Source organism: Botryllus schlosseri, chromosome 11, assembly GCF_051294905.1.
Source record: "Botryllus schlosseri isolate E-star chromosome 11, Bs_hap1, whole genome shotgun sequence".
Taxonomy (NCBI): domain Eukaryota; kingdom Metazoa; phylum Chordata; class Ascidiacea; order Stolidobranchia; family Styelidae; genus Botryllus; species Botryllus schlosseri.
The window spans coordinates 3,338,288-3,356,822 of record NC_137246.1 but is presented as its reverse complement, the minus strand read 5'-3'; the positions used below and the strand labels follow the sequence as shown (position 1 = coordinate 3,356,822).

At 40.1% G+C, this 18,535-nt stretch overlaps 1 protein-coding gene across 8 annotated transcripts in view; it reads right to left on the bottom strand.

The window, feature by feature from the left end:
* Positions 1-18,535, bottom strand: part of LOC145449853 (spectrin alpha chain, non-erythrocytic 1-like) — a 50,330-nt gene that overhangs the window by 11,500 nt on the left and 20,295 nt on the right. For 2 of the 8 annotated variants that reach the window (XM_080328290.1, XM_080328293.1), the window contains exons 25-44: positions 18,472-18,501; positions 16,363-16,413; positions 16,166-16,257; positions 14,870-15,296; positions 14,476-14,624; positions 13,420-13,544; positions 12,451-12,631; positions 11,119-11,281; positions 11,020-11,037; positions 9,440-9,571; positions 9,248-9,385; positions 8,264-8,481; positions 7,627-7,734; positions 7,029-7,158; positions 6,279-6,433; positions 5,697-5,886; positions 4,897-5,031; positions 4,336-4,437; positions 4,132-4,268; positions 3,449-3,638 (exon numbers count right to left, since the gene is read on the bottom strand). In XM_080328290.1, coding sequence (XP_080184416.1) covers positions 3,449-3,638; positions 4,132-4,268; positions 4,336-4,437; positions 4,897-5,031; positions 5,697-5,886; positions 6,279-6,433; positions 7,029-7,158; positions 7,627-7,734; positions 8,264-8,481; positions 9,248-9,385; positions 9,440-9,571; positions 11,020-11,037; positions 11,119-11,281; positions 12,451-12,631; positions 13,420-13,544; positions 14,476-14,624; positions 14,870-15,296; positions 16,166-16,257; positions 16,363-16,413; positions 18,472-18,501 — 2,871 coding nt within the window. Of the gene's footprint in view, positions 1-3,448; positions 3,639-4,131; positions 4,269-4,335; positions 4,438-4,896; positions 5,032-5,696; positions 5,887-6,278; positions 6,434-7,028; positions 7,159-7,626; positions 7,735-8,263; positions 8,482-9,247; positions 9,386-9,439; positions 9,572-11,019; positions 11,038-11,098; positions 11,282-12,450; positions 12,632-13,419; positions 13,545-14,475; positions 14,625-14,869; positions 15,297-16,165; positions 16,258-16,362; positions 16,414-18,471; positions 18,502-18,535 lie in introns of all 8 variants that reach the window. The other 6 variants (XM_080328292.1, XM_080328294.1, XM_080328291.1 and 3 more) reach the window with 5 other exon arrangements.

Here is an 18,535-nt window from a genome sequence, read left to right as displayed (position 1 = left end):
ACTTGTCTCCGAACCCCAGCGATTACGGATGGACAATAGGCGTGCATAGATATGAGCCTGATGAGCTATTGCAGTTCAGAAGCTATAAGGCTGCTGCACACTGGCTTTGCGACACGACTAAAACAGGTAATTCCCCGATCATGTCGCGCTCACGATCGCGGTAGTTGCGTTCTGCTGCACATTGGGACAACGAGTCGTAACGTAGGCCTATCTGTTCTGTACCAACTTGATGATTTCGTAATAGTATAAGTTCTCGGTTATGATATTGAAGAACACATCAAGATACTTCCTACACATATGTGTTTTCTATGTGTACTGACAGCATTTTGCTGATGCTCCGAATTTTGATAAGGAATACACCATAATGCCACTAAGATATTCTCAAATTCGAAAACTCAGTTTATTATTTCAACTCAAGATGCAGATGCCCAATATACAGTACCCAAGATACAAAGAATATAAACAAGAAGGTGTCTAATCGTTGAAACGCCCTGACATAGTCCATCAATCAGATATCTTTATAATATATAGGCCTACTCTTCTTGGCCTACCGGTAGTTTCGTAATGTCAAGCATGTCAGCGGCATTGGCGGGCTGGGAGTCATGTTTTCTGTTATTCGTCTTGTATTGTGAACATATAGTGATCTAATTATCAAATATATCTTCATTTCGTTCTTCCATCTTTAAGTTGTCGACTTGAGGTTGAATCATTCTTTTTCTGGGCATGTTGGATATCATACAGTGCACTGCGCCAATCCCGCACAGCCTTCATCGTGTAACCCTAGATAAATTACGCATCTGGCATACGAGAATGTTAAATTAGGAAATTGAACGATTAGAAAAGATTGCAACAGCACCGTCGAAATAAGAGCGCGTGATTATTTTCGACTGCGACTGAGCCCACAACTCGCGACAAAGTTGAAAATTTTCAACCTTGTCGGCGAGTTGCGCAGCCCACTCGCCGACGCTTTGTTGCGTAGTCTGGTGACGCGGTGTGCATGGTTTTGTCACAGACAGGCGCGATTCTCTTGTTTTGTCATGTCTCGAGAGCCAGTGTGCAGCAGGCTATAGTTGGCATAAAGATTGCAACAACCGAATATACAGCTGCAAGAAGAATGAGGTCACGTGCATTTCAGCCTGTGGAGTATGTAAAGACCCTATAATGCAATAATTGCAGTTACGATGATGTTTAGTCTGAAGAAGGCATAGGCAATGCCTGTTGAAATGTCTGATATTGTGCATGTGAAATAGGCTACCTCTTCAGTGAACATAGCTATGCGAAATAAAGGCGATTTTGTGCATGAATATAAAAGTGGGTGTGGCGTTTTTCACAAAGCAGAGCCTGTAGTGAATTATAAGTGTTAACAATCAATTGAGAATCATGGATAATCATTATTAAACACGTCCTAAGTCACTTATGGGCGATAAATATTTTTTTTAATTCGTCAAATTTAACAGCTTTTTTGGGGGGTTTCCCACAAGAGTTGAACTTCAACATTTTAACACAAGTTATTACTAGGGCCATTTTTATATGACCTTAAAAAATCCATGTTATGACTTTATTTTTCGGAAAATATGACTTTATATGACTTTATGTGAAAATCGTGTATTTTTACATGCTAACAACGTCACTCACGGAACTAACGAGTAAAACATACGCAACATAACACATCCATTTTTATTTGAAACCACTGTTGTAGTACAGTTTCATGTAGTGCGGAATGTTAGAGTCTTTCAAGTTACGATTTGGACGTAAAATGACTTTAGTAAAGAAAATGAGCGCTCCACAGACGCTGATGTGGCTTGACACTTCTGCAGTTTTGCATAAAGCGATGGTGAAATGTCTCGTCTTTGTAGCACCATAATTTTTTTCACATCGTTTTTGTCCAATTGCTTCGTAATTTTTGAGCTCAAGCGGATCTTTTCCGAAATCAAGGGCATTTAGATCAGCATGGGCGTGTACGTAGGCTATAACTTTCCATTACAACATCACATCAGGTTGACGGTGTACGTAAGCTATAATTTTCTATTTTCAGTATTAAGTTTGAAATATTGTTATAGTGGAGGCAAATTGGCTGAATAGTCAACTTTGGATCGTTGACTGAATTTTTGATGCTCTTTACAATAACTTCACCTTCCTACGTCTCGGCATAATATTGAGCAGCATTCGACCAGCTACCCCAACGAGTAACTGCCTTAGTTTCTTAGTGCTTGATTGCTTCACCGCTTAAATTGGTCCTTTTTATTTAAACTATACTAAAAATATGACTTTATAACTTTTTATGACTTAACCAGCAAAATATGACTTTATATGACTTTATAACTTTCTTAATATACCCCATAGGGATGAAAATTGATTTCACGACTTACTGATACATAGAAAAAAATATGACTTTAATGACTTTAAATGGCCCTAGTTATTACACACCTTAACAAACATATTGGCGAAGAAATTGTTTGGTAACAATATAGTTCACAGATTTTCACAAGTTTCCCTTACTAAAGTGGATTATGAAAACTAGGGCGATTTTTTTTGACATGTCAAAATTTGTGAAAATTTTGTCGAAATTGTAGCGTTAGGTCAAAATTTGTCAAAACTGTTAAAAGTCAAAATTTTTTTGACCTCTGCATTTCGTTTGTATCGTAGATTTTGCGCTATGTTATATTTTACAGCTTGTAGCCTATTGAATAGGCCTGCCGTTGTAGACAGCCCATTGTCTGCTCATTGTGAATCATAAACGGTCAAAGGAAACAAATAGGTCAGTATGGTGGCATGGTCAACGTACCGCAATATCCTTACTGAAGCAAGACTGCTTGGGCATTGAATGTTTCTTATATCGAGAAGCGCAAGATGAAAAATTGTGATGTAGACAATACTGTCAGAATGAAGTGTTGCCAACCAACAACAGCTACTGTTGAACGTTCTTTCCCCATTCTTGGCAAGCTACTTAGTAAGGACAGACACTTTCTACCCGAGAATGTAGGAACGTATCTTTCGTTGTTGTACTACAACAAATTTTAATTATTTCTACCATAATGTGTGATGTACCTACGGGAATTCTTGATAGGGCCAGATTTAATTGAAATACTGTTTTTTTCAGATTAAAATTTGTCAGTTTTCAAGCCAAAATCGTTTTTTCAGGCCAAAATACTTCGTGAGGACAAGGAGTTCCAACCAGAAATGAAGATAAGTAGTACAATTTTAACCTTACGAGGGAAAACACCTAATTTGCATACAAGAAGTCAAAATTTTGTCAAGATTTTGATTTTTTTCAGGTCAAAATTTTCCATTTTTTAGGTCAAAAAAACAATCGCCCTAATGATAACTAGTGCATTCTGAAAAAGTTCAATTACTTCGTCACTGACTGCCTCCGCTAAGGATTCTAATTACCTAGTGTGATATTTACAAACCATTACGCATAGTCCTGCGCGACAAACTTGTGCCTCACCTCAATTTCCGCGATGGAATTGCACCGGACCGGGTCGGTCAGGTCCTCCTCGACATTCTCAAACCACGAATTGAAAGCCGACGCTCGCTTGGCGAACTGCAGGAAGAGGTCGTCCACGCCTCGGGATTTCTCGCGAGACTCGAGCAAGCGGGCCTTGCGCTCGGCCGACGCCTTTTTCAGATCCTCCCACCTGAGCGAAAATGGGGCAAATTGTCATGAAATCGGGCACTTTAAGCTGTGCTGTTGGCTTGTTCAAAAATTACTTGTTCAAGTTTTTGCTGGGTAGTTAATAAAATGGTTAGATTGTCTAAAAAAACTGTTGTACATCAAATTCGGCTACCTTCTGACTGTAGAAACATAGTCTACATTCTATCATTAAGCTATGCTCCACCAATGACTTTGCTTTTACGGGTTGGAATTCAGCCAAAATTGTTACTTCTAGTTCCCTTCGACAACATAACAATTCCGTGGGGTACCCACTAAAATTTGAACAATTTTCTTTTCTTAAAATGCATCCAAAACTCTTTACTTTAATTACTATGCTACTATGGTTTGAAGGGACCCAAATTTGGCATACAGTTTTTTTTTTTCAAATAACCTAACAATTTTATCAACTAGCCACTAAAATCACAAAAACAGTAATTTTTTCAAAACTCTGCTTTACATGTGAGGCATAAACTTACCTTTTGATGAGAGCGTCATGCCTGGCTTGGATGTCTTCGGATTGCTCGTGACCCGAGTCGAGCAGCTGGTTTTTGAGCGCGGAGATGTTGGCGATTCTCTCTTGCTCGAAAGCGGCCAGGCCGGCGTCAAAAGTTTCCTGCGCAAGAATTTGAGAAAATTTTATTCGCGCACATAAACATGCAAATATCGCATTAGACGCGCACCTGCTTTGTCAGCAAACTCTGCACGGAGGACAAATCCCGTCCGAAATCGTCAGACTTCACCACTTTCTCTCGTTCCGCAATCCATGATTCCACGACGTCAGCCTACGAAAAATAACGGCTATCATTAAAACAGCGGCAGATACCATGCATGGGGATAGAGACATGTCAGAAAAATCAGTCAATTATATTGAATAACTGTTTTGCATCTGACTAAGCTCAATAACAAATTGATGCATGTTGATAGAAAACAGGTTCAGTGCTCGACTCATCTCAGCCTGAAAGAGTTAAGTAGAAGTAGTATATAAAAGACCATCTGAGAATGTGAAAATAGTGGATAAACAAACTTGAATGTTATGGAAAAGCAGAGGTAGCCGTTCAATATTGGCCTCTAGTTTTTAGAGGGGGCGATTTTAATGTCATGAAAGCTACAAGTCCAAAAACGTTCTGGGAACATTGGAATACAGAATGAAAAATTCGAATTCACGATCGCACCTCTGGTCTTTTGAAAATCGCGCCCCGCGCTAGGGATCAAAAGCCGCAGTAAAACAAATCACACGTTACCTCCCAGTTGAACTGCAGAAAATCGTGGATGTCCTGCAGTTTGGATCTTCGCTTGCGAGCCGCCTCGTCAAGCTTCTCTTCCTTGTCCTCCAGGTCGTCGAGAATCTCTTTCACTTCGTCTTTCTCGGGATTGTCCTGAGTCACGTTCGTAAACGATTGAAATAGGATATCGCGTCACAAATAATTGCACGGCAGAGATTTTTTTAGTTTGCAAAACATCACAATTCCTGACTACGTATTGACACGAAAACTTCAACATACGGAAGTAAGTCGCGCAAAATGCAATAATCAAAAATATAGTGTACAAAAAAAAGAAAACATTTTTAGCCTATGTACGATCGATGTCGGCGGCGATACTAAAACAGTGTCATCATTCTAAATAGGCAAACTTGGACAACCAGTAAATTCTAGTCTAATTTGCGAAATGAATTCAAGCTCTAATATTAATTCCAGGTTAATTCGTTCCAAGTTATAATATTGCAAATTTAGTAATTACAGTTATAATCTAATTTCGAAAAAACTGCAGCTATAACTCTAATTCTAGTTCAATTTGAAAAAAAAACTTTATAGCTGTAACTCTAATTCTAGTCTAATTCAGAAAAGATGAAAATTACTGCAAAGACCACAAAGAATGTAATGTCGGTACAGATTCTCCTCAATAATATATCTCATACCGGCGCAAGGACCATATAATTAAGATATATTTGAGTAGTAGGGCCTACCCTAGATACAATACCGCGCTTTGTTAGCAAAACATAGACATGAGATTTAGGAGAGAGACTATCACACGGAGTACCTACCTCTTCGATCAATTTCTTTCCTTCCTTCTCTACATCCTTGATCCTGTCCTTGTGCACGGCCAGATCGGTTTCAAAAGCCTCGTGCTTTTTGAGCAAGCTCGACGCGGCCGCCAAAGACTCTGGCGATTCCGGCTTCACGAGCACGCCCATTTTCTCGTTGATCCAGCTGGTCTCTTCCTCGCAGTCAGTTCTGAAACAGGGGTTGAGAGTCGTAAACACCCAGAGCGTGAAATGTTGTTGCGCCTCTGCGACTAACAAAATGACTGATGACGCCAAAAATAGGCACAAACTTCTAAATACTTTCAAAATACTGTTCGTTATAACAATTTCACAAAAATATGTGTTACACTTAGCCTACTGCAGGTACAAAAACTTGCACTCGCAACTGCCATACAACGTGACATATTGTTGGTGGTGAATTCAAAAACCAGGCGACATGCATCCATGAAGCAAACGGAACACAGAATCTGGAGTTTGCCGTAAATATCAATACAATCCAATCATTCTCACTATCATTATATTTATAATATTATATTTAATAATTTTCAATTATAACATTATAATTATAATAATCAAAATCACCTGAATTGCTGATAATCCTTTGCCCGCTGCAGCCTTTCCTTGCGTTGCTTCGCCAAATCCTTCAACTGATCCCAGTTTTCGATCAAATCATCGACGCGTTTCTCGATCTCTTCACGCTGGTCTTTCGCGTCTTCCGCCAACTTCTCTCCTAGATCCTGTGGACGAAAACAGAACATTTGAAAATGAAAAACAATTTCGACCCTGCGGAAAGGTAATCAACCTCCTCACAGAGTCGGAGTAACCAAAGCGGTCAATGAACGGAAACAGTGGGTCCATATGTGGCCAGTAACGAAGTACTTCTACATCTTCAGAGTACTCAAGTATCCTTGCGCTTATAAACTACCTCTACTTGTCACCTTTGAAAACAAAACTACTTGCCTTGAACACTTACTTAGACTTTGTATTGTAAAAATTAGATTTCGGATACGTTTGTGTTGCTTTTACGAGTGAAATGGTCATCGCAAACAAACTAAATAGCTCATCTAAATAGCATCATGGGAAGTTGGTAATTTATTTTCAAAACTGCAAACTTCAAAATTTTGATGAAATTTTCAGAAAAGGCAGTTCTTCGACGCAAGCATGTCTCTGTGGGCAATATCTAATTACGAATTTGGGAAGCTTGGGATCTGATCTTTTTATAAAAATGAAACGAAGGCGATTCTCGGAAAGTGAACTTTACATCAATTTTAGAATGTTTGTAAAATCGCCTGAGCGTATACTCTGTTCCCATGTTGCTAGGAATCGCCACACCTTCAATCGTTCCACGTTGGGCTCGTGCGAAACGATCTCCCCTTCGATACGCTTGTGCCGCTTCACCAGGTTGCTGACGCTGATCACGTCACGCCCGCAATCTTCGCTGCCCGCTTGCAGTCTCTTTTCGCTGGAAAGATGAGTTTTAAAACCGAATGCCTGCACAGTATACGGAGACAATCACATTCAACGCTTTCAAGTCCAAAACCCGGTCCAGATTTGACTGCTGTCATAGCTTCATTGGATAGCAGAGTCAAAATTTTTAAATTATTCAAGTACAAACCCATGACGGCAACCTTCAAATCGATCGTTTCTCAAATCAAATCAAGCCCAAACATTCCAATTGATTTTATCTCAAATCTGCCACATCATCTTTAACTATGGGTTTGGAACTAGAGTCAGGATTCACAGCATGAACGGAAATGCAGCTAGAGTCAAACTAGTGCCGAGATTTAGTACGAACTGAGATCGATTTTAACAGTTGTAAACGATACCAGAGTGGGTCCATGGTATTAAATTCTTCTCCTCATTCGACGCTGACACTCGATTTAAAGCAGACCTTATCGACTAATCCCTTGTGAAAAAGATGCAGACTTACTTGATCCACGCCTGTTCGTCCGCAACGTCTTTGTAAAACTGGTGAACTTGCAGGGATTCCTGTAGTTTCGCACGGCGTTCGCGGGACATCACCTTGATCTTTGCAAATCTGCAAAATGTAAGATCCGTTAGCGGAACAAAAACCCACAAGTCTGCCTGTTGTGAAACGGGATGTTTCTTATGACAGATGGAGCCCTTCAGTGTGCCATTCGATGATGTGTGATCATTACAGGTCAACTGTCAACCGCGCGACAGTTCAATTGAGGTACAAAATTGTGATTTCGGCGATGACACATTAAAACGAGCCTTCTTTATCGCTTCTAGTGATAGAATTGTGGAAACATGGAATGTTGAAAAGTGCCGATATAATGATTTTAGTGAGATTTAGTTATTTCGAGCTACAAGCTAGCATATTTTATTTGAATCAATCCAGTCCAAGCATTAGCCTTAAGCCTTATGATCAGCATTGGCACTCAAATGAACCGCCATTCCAACGAATTTGATTGTGTTTGACATAACTTCAATTACAATTTCTATTACACAGATGAGTTAAGCTATCACTCAAAATTATGAATATGATATATTCACAATCAGACCGTAATCTCGCAAAGTAAAGCAGAACAACATATCCAACAAACCTGTCGTTGATTTCGTTTTTCTTGGCCTCCACGTGAGCAGGGTCGAGAGCGTCAGACTTTTTGGCGTTTGCAAGCAAAAGTTCAGCTTGAGAGGTCAGTTCTTTCACCCTGTCCTCGTTAGCGGCAACGTCAGACTCAACGTGACGCTGATTGGCGAGTAAGTTATTCACCGACGGCACGTCGCGACCAACGTCTTCCGAAGCCAATATGGTCTCGACCTGCATACAAAAGAGAGTCAAGCCAAAACCCAGAACTCGTCCTGTGGCCGTATCCAGACTTAAACTAAATATTTCTAGTTGTCCAGTTAGACTAATTAATTCAAAATGTCAGTGATGTAATTATAATCTAATTTGTGAAATGTTTCTTTGCTCTAATTTTCATTCAAATCTAATTTCTGATTTTGTTGAAATGCTGCAGGAATTTGGTAAACACTGTGTTGCTATCATTCTAATTCTAGTCAAATTTGGAAAAAACGTGTAGTTATAATTCTAATTCTGTTCTACTTTGGAAAACACTGTGCAGTTATAATTCTAATTCTAGTCTAACTTGGCAAACACTGTGTACAGTAGTTATAATTGTAATTCTATGCTAATTAGGCAAAACTGTGTAGCTATAATTTCTAATTCTAGTCTAATTTGGCAAAAACTGTGTAGTTATAATTCTAATTCTAATCTAGTTTGGGAAACACTGTGTAGTTATAATTCTAAGTCTAATTTCATTTCGAAAAAAAAACTGTATAGTTATAATTTTAATTCTAGTCGAACTTGGTAAAAATGGTGTAGTTAGGATACTAATTTAGTCTAATTTGGCAAAATCTGTGTAGCTATAATTCTAATTCTAGTCAAATTTGCCAAAAACTGAAGCTATATTTCAAATTTTAATCTACTTTGGAAAATCTAAATATTTTGGAGTCGAGGTTCGACCAGCACAAGCAAAGCACACGTCAGAAACCCAGTCGCCACGCAAAACGCCATCAAAACCCACCTCAGACATCCAAAACTCCAAATCCTTAACGGCGGTGATGAAATTCTGCTGCTGATTCGCCTCCTTCAGCTTCAGCGCCTTCTCGGCCGATTTCTCCCTCAAATCGGTCCACTGGTCGGCCAGCGATTCGATCCGCGCCTGCAACGTCACAACATGAAGCCAGCTTCCGAGAAGAACATTAGCCACGCTCACTTTCACGGCGTCCTCAGAGCCAGCGCATTGACGAGCGTCGATAAGTTGTCGGCCGTTGTTGATTACCGAACCTACTCGGTCTTCGTTGGCGTCAAGCTCGGCTTCGAACGCTTGATGTTTCTGATGTTTGCTCTATACGAGACAGGTTGTTGGAGTGTAAATGAGACGAAAAGGCAGATATTGCAGCAATAGCTTGACATACTGATTGCACTACTTTGGCTTAAACGTGGGGCTGGGACTGGTAACCAACTTGACGGTACTTTTTATAGAGTGTCATTCACCGTAACATTACGATTCGATCAAATTTCTACATATGTTAGCCGAGTTATCATGATGATGTTTGTCTTTAAAGAAATATTAGTACTGGTCAGATTTATCAACCTTTCCATACAAAACTATAGAGTAGTATATCCATATTGAAATAAACCGAATATTTTCGGCTGATAGTAGAGAATTGAAAATAACATCAATTGTATGTTGTATATTCGGGTTTATTTCAATATGAATATACTATTCAAATGTATATTGCAGTTTTGCACCTCCGAGAAGCTCCACAACTATTCCAAGTGATAGGATCATCGGTAGCCTACTGTTAAGTTCTGATACTGGTGGGAGTTCGATTCCTGCTGAAAAGTCGTCTTCCCCTAACTACAATATGCATCTGTGAGACTGAAAAAGCCTATTTCTTGCTCGGTTGGGGTTTGATTGTATTTGAATGAAATTATATGAGATCCATCTTCCAAAATAGGAGTTATTTCTGAAACACATCAATTATTTTGTTATCTGTTGAAAATACTGAACCAGTCAGTCTTGCGTTGTATTAGATGGACAATACACCACATATTGATATCGAGTGAGCTACCGCAGTATCTAGAACAAGCTACATTACAAATTGCTTCGTAACATCAGGTATGATATCTAGTGAGTAATTATCGGACTACATTGTGCATGCAATGCTATATGTGAAAAAATCATCGAGCACAATTCGTATTTGCACAAATATTCCTGTATCCAGCAGTGTCAGAACCAAGCTCTTCCGAGCAACAAGTCTTGTTGGGCAAATTGAATAGGTAACATGCATAAAAATGTTGGGCCAGAGCAAGTAAAACTACTTGAGAAACTGAGGTATGAATCGGACACTACACAAGCAAAATCTGTCTGCTGTCTAAAATAGTAGGTAGCTTCACTTCTAACTACGAATTCATATCACTCCGTGCCATCCTCGACATATTAATAAAACTATATCATCATTGGCTTTAACTACTGTCAGGTTCATATGTGCTCATATCTGAACCACCAAGCGAGCAGTAGTAATGAAGGAGCATGCTCCACCGTAAAATGTGCGAAATAAGAGGCCACCAGCGAAAGCTCAATAAACAGAGCATATTGAGGAACAGTAGCACTTGCTTATTTAAAGGTACCATACAGTTATCGGAACTTTTAAAGCTCTTTTGTCTCACCACGTAAAAAAGCAACAATTCGTAAAGCGGTAAAACTAGACGATTAATTAATGCGATGTTAATGAAGAATTGAAAGTGCGATTCATATTACGCAATGGCATACCACCAGAGTTATCTTACCCATTCTGCGGTGGAATTCTGTCAAATTCGCGGCGGGGTTATTGAGCTACAGTCCTGGTACAAATATTCGGTCCGCCACTGACTTTGAACCGGGCCTACCTGGATGTTGGTCGGGTCCTTGTAGCTGTTGTCGGTGGCGGTCTGCATTTTCTCGGCCATCCACGCCTCCAGTTCGTCGGCGTCCCGGCTGAATTGCTGCAGGGTCTGGGTCTCGCCTAGTTTCGAGCGTTTGTCGATGAGGGCCGCCTTCAATTTCTGCCACCTGGTACAAAACCGAGACGCGTTTGAGTTGGAGCGACGTTTGGACCAGAAGCAAACATTAATTTCTACTACAGCTAGTAGTAGTTTGGGTCTTGGTATTAGCTACTTTTACTTGTAATTGCACAGATTTATGGCATTACTTCTGCTCAAGTAATATTTCTGACCACGTCGACCACTTCTGTGTATGTCACATTTCGGAATGCGTCAAAAATTGAAATCTAAAATTTGGGCGAATCTCGAGTCTGCTAATGAATTTGAATCTGAATCCAGGATGACTCGTGACGAGATTAGAAAAATAGAGATAAATTTGACTTGAAATATTCAATCCGGATCAAGCCTGGGGAACAGGGGCCACGACTGACTTTGTTGTATGTCTTTGAAGAGTTTGTTTGATGTACAGAACTTTAATATACAACTGAATAATATATTGATACTGAAATGAACCCGAATATTTTCGGCTGACACTCGTCAGGGGTAGTCCTCAGCAACTAGTAGAGAATTGGAAACATTATTGTATATCAACCCTTGACCCATCCCCTGAATCTTGATTCAGAACAGGCAAAGGCCATATATTCTGCCATGGGCGAACATTTGTTGGATAATCCTGTTTGCGGGAAAAAATTATCGGGACAACAGATTTCGTGTTGGCGGGAGAGGCCGTTCACACTTTCATTTGTGTGCCTTGGAGTCGACTTTTATCAATTTAAGCCATCCTAGTCCGTGCCTACAGAAGGAGTTTGTGTACCATCTAAAAATAGTATATTGGCTTATACGCTCTCTCCGCCCTGATTATTCGAAATTCCATGCCCATATTATGTGATACAATTGTTGATAGGCCTATACAACGTTCTTTCCAATTCTCTACTAGTTGTTGACGATTACCCCTGGTGAGTATCAGCCAAAAATATTTGGGTTCATTTCAATATGAATATACTATTCAATTTGTATGTGTTTGCGAGAGTATGTGTGTGACAGAGCACATATACCAGTAAACTAGGTCGGCTAAGTCAGCACTTCTCAACATGTTGCCAGTTGCGAACAGCAAGCGAAAATTCATACCCCTCAATTTATAACACCAGCGCTATATAATAATTTAGCCAATTACGTGCAGATTTATAAATAAAGTTTACCTGAGTACTCTGGCTACATTGAACGTCTTCGCAATTTTACCTGTCGCGAACTTCGTCGGCTTTGGCTTCGATAGCGTCTGCAGCGTAATGAGGTGGGTCCTGCTCGCAAAGCTTTTCGGCAGAAGACTGCAGGGCCTGCATCTTGTCCTCTCGCAGTCCGATGGCGCGGTCAAAGTCCTCGTGTTTCTTGATCAGAGACTCCACGGAATCGAGGGTGTCTCCTAAGAACACAAACAGTGAGACGTCGCTACCTTTCGCTTGCGTTTTGGATGGGTATATCTCGTTTGTTGTGCTTGAAATTAGTACACAGCTTAGATGGAGCAGTTATTAGTCACCCTGTATGCTATTTTAGGCGGGGGATCGCGAATTTGGGGAGATTTTACTCTGAAGAAGTAGGTAGGACACATTGGAATAATTTGGCTGGGGCACAATGGTCCATTGATATGCAAAGGCAGATTTTACAAGATATTTACAAATCAACAGAAGAGTGCGCAGAAGCAAGATCGTCACCAACACTCCATTAAAAAGCATCCATTGAGGACATTAAGGTTCTTTGTGGATCGACGAGTCGGCAGTGATCTTAATGCAAGTTTCATTACGATTCCAAACTTCGGAATGTAAACTAAAACTGGTCTTGGACACCTGCTGATGAATCCTTTTCGACAGTTCTCAGTTTCTTGCTAACTTATGGGCTGTTAAATTTTAAATACTGTCCCATTTTCCCCGCCTAAGGTATGTTTTTCAAGTGGCAGTGCCTTCGTTATTTATTAGTATTTTCAAACCTTTCTGGAGATTTATGAGGGAGTTCATCACTACTGAATATTGTAATAGGTTGTGTTTCCAGTACTATTAGATTGCATGTAGGACTCGAAGCACTAATTTCTTAATCAGCTAAAGTTTTGTAACAAAGTTAATAAGGGTTGCATTTTTCAAATTGACGCCTCTAATCAGACTAAGATTAGATGAGATTAAGTAATTCTGCCCGGTTTGGGTCAAGAATTTCACGCACCTGCTTGGTCGCTGGCGAGAGAGTCCTCGCGGGCCTGCATCCAATTCTCGGCGTTGTCGCAATCACGCAGGAACGAATGATACTGCGAGCACTGCTCAAGCAAGATACGTCTGGCAGCCCATGCCCTGCAGACAGACAGACAAGGTTAACAAAAGAGCAGATCCACAAGTCTGATATCATCGCGACAGCGTAGTGCTGTGCGAGCAGGATTTGCAGTGCACACACTCACTTTTTTCTGTCTGCTCAGTAATACATATTTACCGGACTGCAGCTAAGCCGCATTGTTGTGATTCACAAAATTTTGCAGCCAAAATACGAAACAGTTACGAAGCAAAGACCACTGAGCTGCTACTGTCTCATGCAAGAATTATGCTACTATCTTATTAATAGGGTGATAATTTTTTTACCTAAAAAACGGACGATTATGCACTAAAAATCAAAATTTACACATTTTTTGACATTAAAATAATTAATTTTTACAAAATTTTGAGTTCAAGTATTTAAATTTGGCATTATTGCGCACAACGCCCGAATTGCAGTACATTTCTAGTTGAAATTGTCTGTTCTTTTGAAGTAGCTTGCCAATAATAGAGAAGAAACGTTGATTTTGTAAACAATTATGACAATATTTTTGACTTTTTTTGCAGTGTCGAAAAATAATCGCCCTACTTTTATATAGGCTATTTATAATATCAATGATGAGCACTAAAATATCACATTAAACGGACAATATCTTCAGTAGGGAGATTTTTTTACCAAAACAACGAAAGATTTTGAACTATAAAATCAAAATTTTGACATTTTTTTACCTTAAAAAGCTTAATTTTGACAAAATTTTACCCTCACGTATGTAAATTATGTGTCTTCGCGCATAATGTCAGAACTGTGCTACAGTGCAAATGTCTACGATACAACGACAATTTTTCTACCTGACGCTACAGTTTTGACAAAATTTTGACTTTTTTTGACTTGTATGAAACGAAATACACTTGGTCCACAGGCTATTAATGTCGACGCGACTAGTTAATTGTGACAATAGAATGAGACCATGCTCACTTTTCCAATTCTTCGCGTTCTCTGAAGGTCTCCTGCAACGCAGCGTCAACATCGCTAGCCGCGTAATGATCAGCTTGCGCCAATGTGTCCGCTTGTTTCTCCAAAGCGCTGAACGCCGGCGCCCGAGCGTCGATCTCCGAACGGTGTTCCTACGGAAAAACAAGGCACCGACTTGATCATTTCATCGTTCTTTTATCCTTGCAAATTTAGTCATAAGAGCAGTTTGCAGATGAAATGTTGTCACTAAAACTATAGCATTCCGCAGATTATGCGACCAGCAATAGGTCTGACAAAAATTTCATAATAATAATGACTCAAGTCGAGTCGAGTCAACAAAAATTGCGACTCGAGTCGAGTCATAGCAATCATGTCATCAATCATCGCCCCAACTCACTTGATGCCTCTCCAGCAACGCCTCAGCACCAGCCATATCATCAGCAACCTCATCGGAAGAAACAAGTGTGTACATGTGCCTCATCCATCTCTGAATCTCCCTCCTGTCCGCCATGAACCTCTGCAGCTCATACGAGTCTGCAAGTGCCTTCTTCCTCCCCGCAGACTTGTCGTCAAGTTCGCGCCAAGCTTCGTTAATCTCCTCGCGTTTGTGCTGTATCGCGTCCTCCTGTTCGGGGTGTTTTTCGGCCAGGCGGGAGGCGTCCGCGTCCAGGGTGCGTACGTGGTCGCCGAGGGCGGTGAGGTCTCGCTCGAGAGCGTCGTGTTTTCGCTGCAGGGCCTGGACAGTGGGCAGGTCCGTGCCGAGGTTGTCGGTGTCAAGCGCTTGGCTCTTCTCGTCGATCCATTCCTTGGTTTCGTCGGCGTCTCTGTGAAATTGATTAGGAAGATTATAAGTCGAATAATTTACCAGAAAAGACATTGGGTTAGTTACACAGTGCAGGTAGAAGCATAAAATATTATTCTCCGAGATTCAAGCCATTTTCGTCTTTTAAATTATGCGAAATTCAGAAAAATTCTTGGGAATAGATAAAATACGTTGAATAATTCTTCGGAAAAGGCACAAGTCTGGGTCGTAATGCAGAGTCAGCAGAGAGGAGCATAGAATAATAGTGTCTTTGCAATGGCGTGAAATTTAGTAAAATAATCTTTTAAAGTAATAAAACACGTTCCCTGGAAAATCCGCCAGTTGGGGCCATAACGCAGTGAGGAGCATAGAATATTATTCACCCCTGTTCGAGCTGGTTTTTGCCATTGAAATGGTGCGAAAATTCAAAGATCTATGAAATTGATCCATATGAATAATTCCCTGGGTAAAGTTGCAAATAGGGGAGCATAGAATATTATTATACTTAAATCAAGCCGGTTTCGAATCTGCGATGGAGTGAAATTGATAACAAATAAAAGTTATCGGTTGAATGTTTTCCCAGATAAGCCGCGAGTCAGGCCCATGGGTTCATCTTGTCGCGCACAGCCGGCGCAATTCAAGCTGTTTCTGTCTTTTCAATAGCGAGGAATTAAGAAAAAACTTCTCAATTAAATATAACATGTTCAATAACCCCCCTTCGAAAAGCCGCAAGTCGGGCCCAGGGATTCACCCTACGTGGCAAAGTGGAGCTTAGAATATCCTCCCCCGATTCAAGCTGTTTTTATTACTTTTTCAATGGAGCGAAATTGAAAAAAAAATTTATAAAAATCAAACGTTTCTAGTGATGCCGTCAATCCTTGTTGTGCGTACCTGAAGTAGCGTTGCACTTGGTGCGCCGATCCCAAACTCTCATTCCGCTCCGTCACCATATTGTGCAGAGATTCCCATTGTTGGTTGAGATCCTGAGATCAAAGCAACATCGTCATGTATCAAGCGACGATCAGGCCCAAACAGGACCGATATCGTTTACGACTACCACGAAATACCAACAACTATACACCATGTACCTTCATGAAAATGAACCGTTGCGTGTAGACAACGGTCGTTTTTTTCACAGTCTTTAGCAGCATGAAAACAACGTATTAAAGAAAGTTAGGCATGGATTGAAGTACTCCAAATTATCTGAGGTACCAGTCGCGCCGCACATGTAATCATAAGCAAAAGACATCCAGCACATGTAAATATTACAATACATTAATTTGCTTGTTGCGTTTTCACTGTGATAGTCGTGGTGACACACTTTGACACTTGGAGGATGATTGGCAACACTTCAGTTTCAATATGTCTTCGATAACAATCAGAAAATAGCAAAAAATGCTCATACAGCCAAACAATTCTACTTTTCGACTGCATATTTACACGGGCTATCGAACCAGATAACCTTATTAGCAGATGTTGTATGTAACAAAGTACTTCTATTTACGTTTACAGATTACTACCACACTACCTACTTCATAAATTTTCCGACCTACCCACTGACTTTTACATCTTAGATGGATTTTCAATACTTTCATGAGTGAAATTTTCATAAAAAACAGGCAATGTAGCACGTCTACAGTGTCAACACATCATAAATTTAGGAATTCCGCCAATTTTTGGCACCATTACTCATTCTACTTTAGTCAAAAACATGTGTCTGCAAATTCCAAAGGCAGTCCCCAGAGAATGACCACTGTTAAAATATTCTGTATCTACAAGACTTGAACTGCTACTCGTAATCGAATAGAAATTTATGGCATTACTACTGCTTCAACTTCTACTTGAGTATCATCGATGACTAACTTTGATTAGCTCTGCTGATCGGCTGTAACGCAACAAACCTTACAGGCAAATTCACGAAGAATTCAGGCAATTGTTAGGTTATAGAAAGTGTAAATTGACAAAGTTTGACATCTGATATTTGCCAACCAAGCAACACAACGCCAATACACCTCTCATATATTCTCAACAATCAGCATACGTTGCAAGTCGTAACATTGGTTGAAATATTTTAGCAGACGGCAGCAAAGCAAACGAAACACATTTAAAATTCGAAGTGTAGAGAATTGAATGTGCTATGCTGGAAACAGGCAGTGATTTCATACTACAGTCATTAAGATATTCGTAGCTAGCCAAACTTCATTGCTGTGGAAACAGGCATATTATTGTCGCAAAAATATGTGGAAAAAGTGATCATAAACGTCACAGGATATTAATCCAGCCCGATGCGTTCACAACTCTATATCCCCCACCTCAAAATATAAGGTTACGCGCGATGATTGGTCAAGGTGTCACAAGTTTTCAATCAAGTGGCGTTATCTGTTGCATTATAATGCGAAAACGCGTTATTGGCAGTCAGTTGTCAATTTGTCGAATGAAACAGCAGCCTGCTGATAACGATACTGCCACTGTAATAGGTAGAATTATCATCATCAGGAAATAAAAGTCGTGTCTAATTCGTATGGTACAGCTAAGAAACGGATTATGGAGTACTGATATCTCTCTGCAATGGTGGGTACACAACATACATTACGTAATTCGTTGATTGTTTAGTGAAACCATTACATAGGAGACAATCGGCACGATCATTATCGGAAATATTTGCGCGTAGGAATGGTACGCAGTTTTTATAGATACCTAGTTATCTATAGTATGTGCCGGTTTGTTAAACTATGAGAATAAAACTATAACTTTATGCACTGTGATCAACTGGCTTGGTTAATCCTGGGTTGATAAGTCCTGATCAACGCAATAATCGACTTTATGGCTAATCCAACTTTATTATCTCCACCCTTAGATATCAATTCAATACGATACAATAATGTTAACAGGCTAGTGGTTGGTGCTGTCATGTCTAAAATTAGTTGCACTTATCTTCGAGTAATCAATTGGGTCGTACTAACCGGACCGCAAACAATATGTACAATTGTACACTCACGATAAAGCAATTAGTAAAAAATAGCAGAGACAGTCAACGACACATTCAAAAGACTTGTGCAGCTACGGTTGTAAGGTAATATAGTTAGTAAGCAAACGTTTGCCATGCATCATAATAATTGAACGGGTGACATTCGAGGATGGTGTCGCGTCCTTCCTGTGGGGGATACGATCATACGCAAGCGCACAAGTCTACAAACCTGCAGACGCGTTCTGGTCGCGAGTAGGCCCTTCAAAATCGATTCGATATTACGGCAACAATTT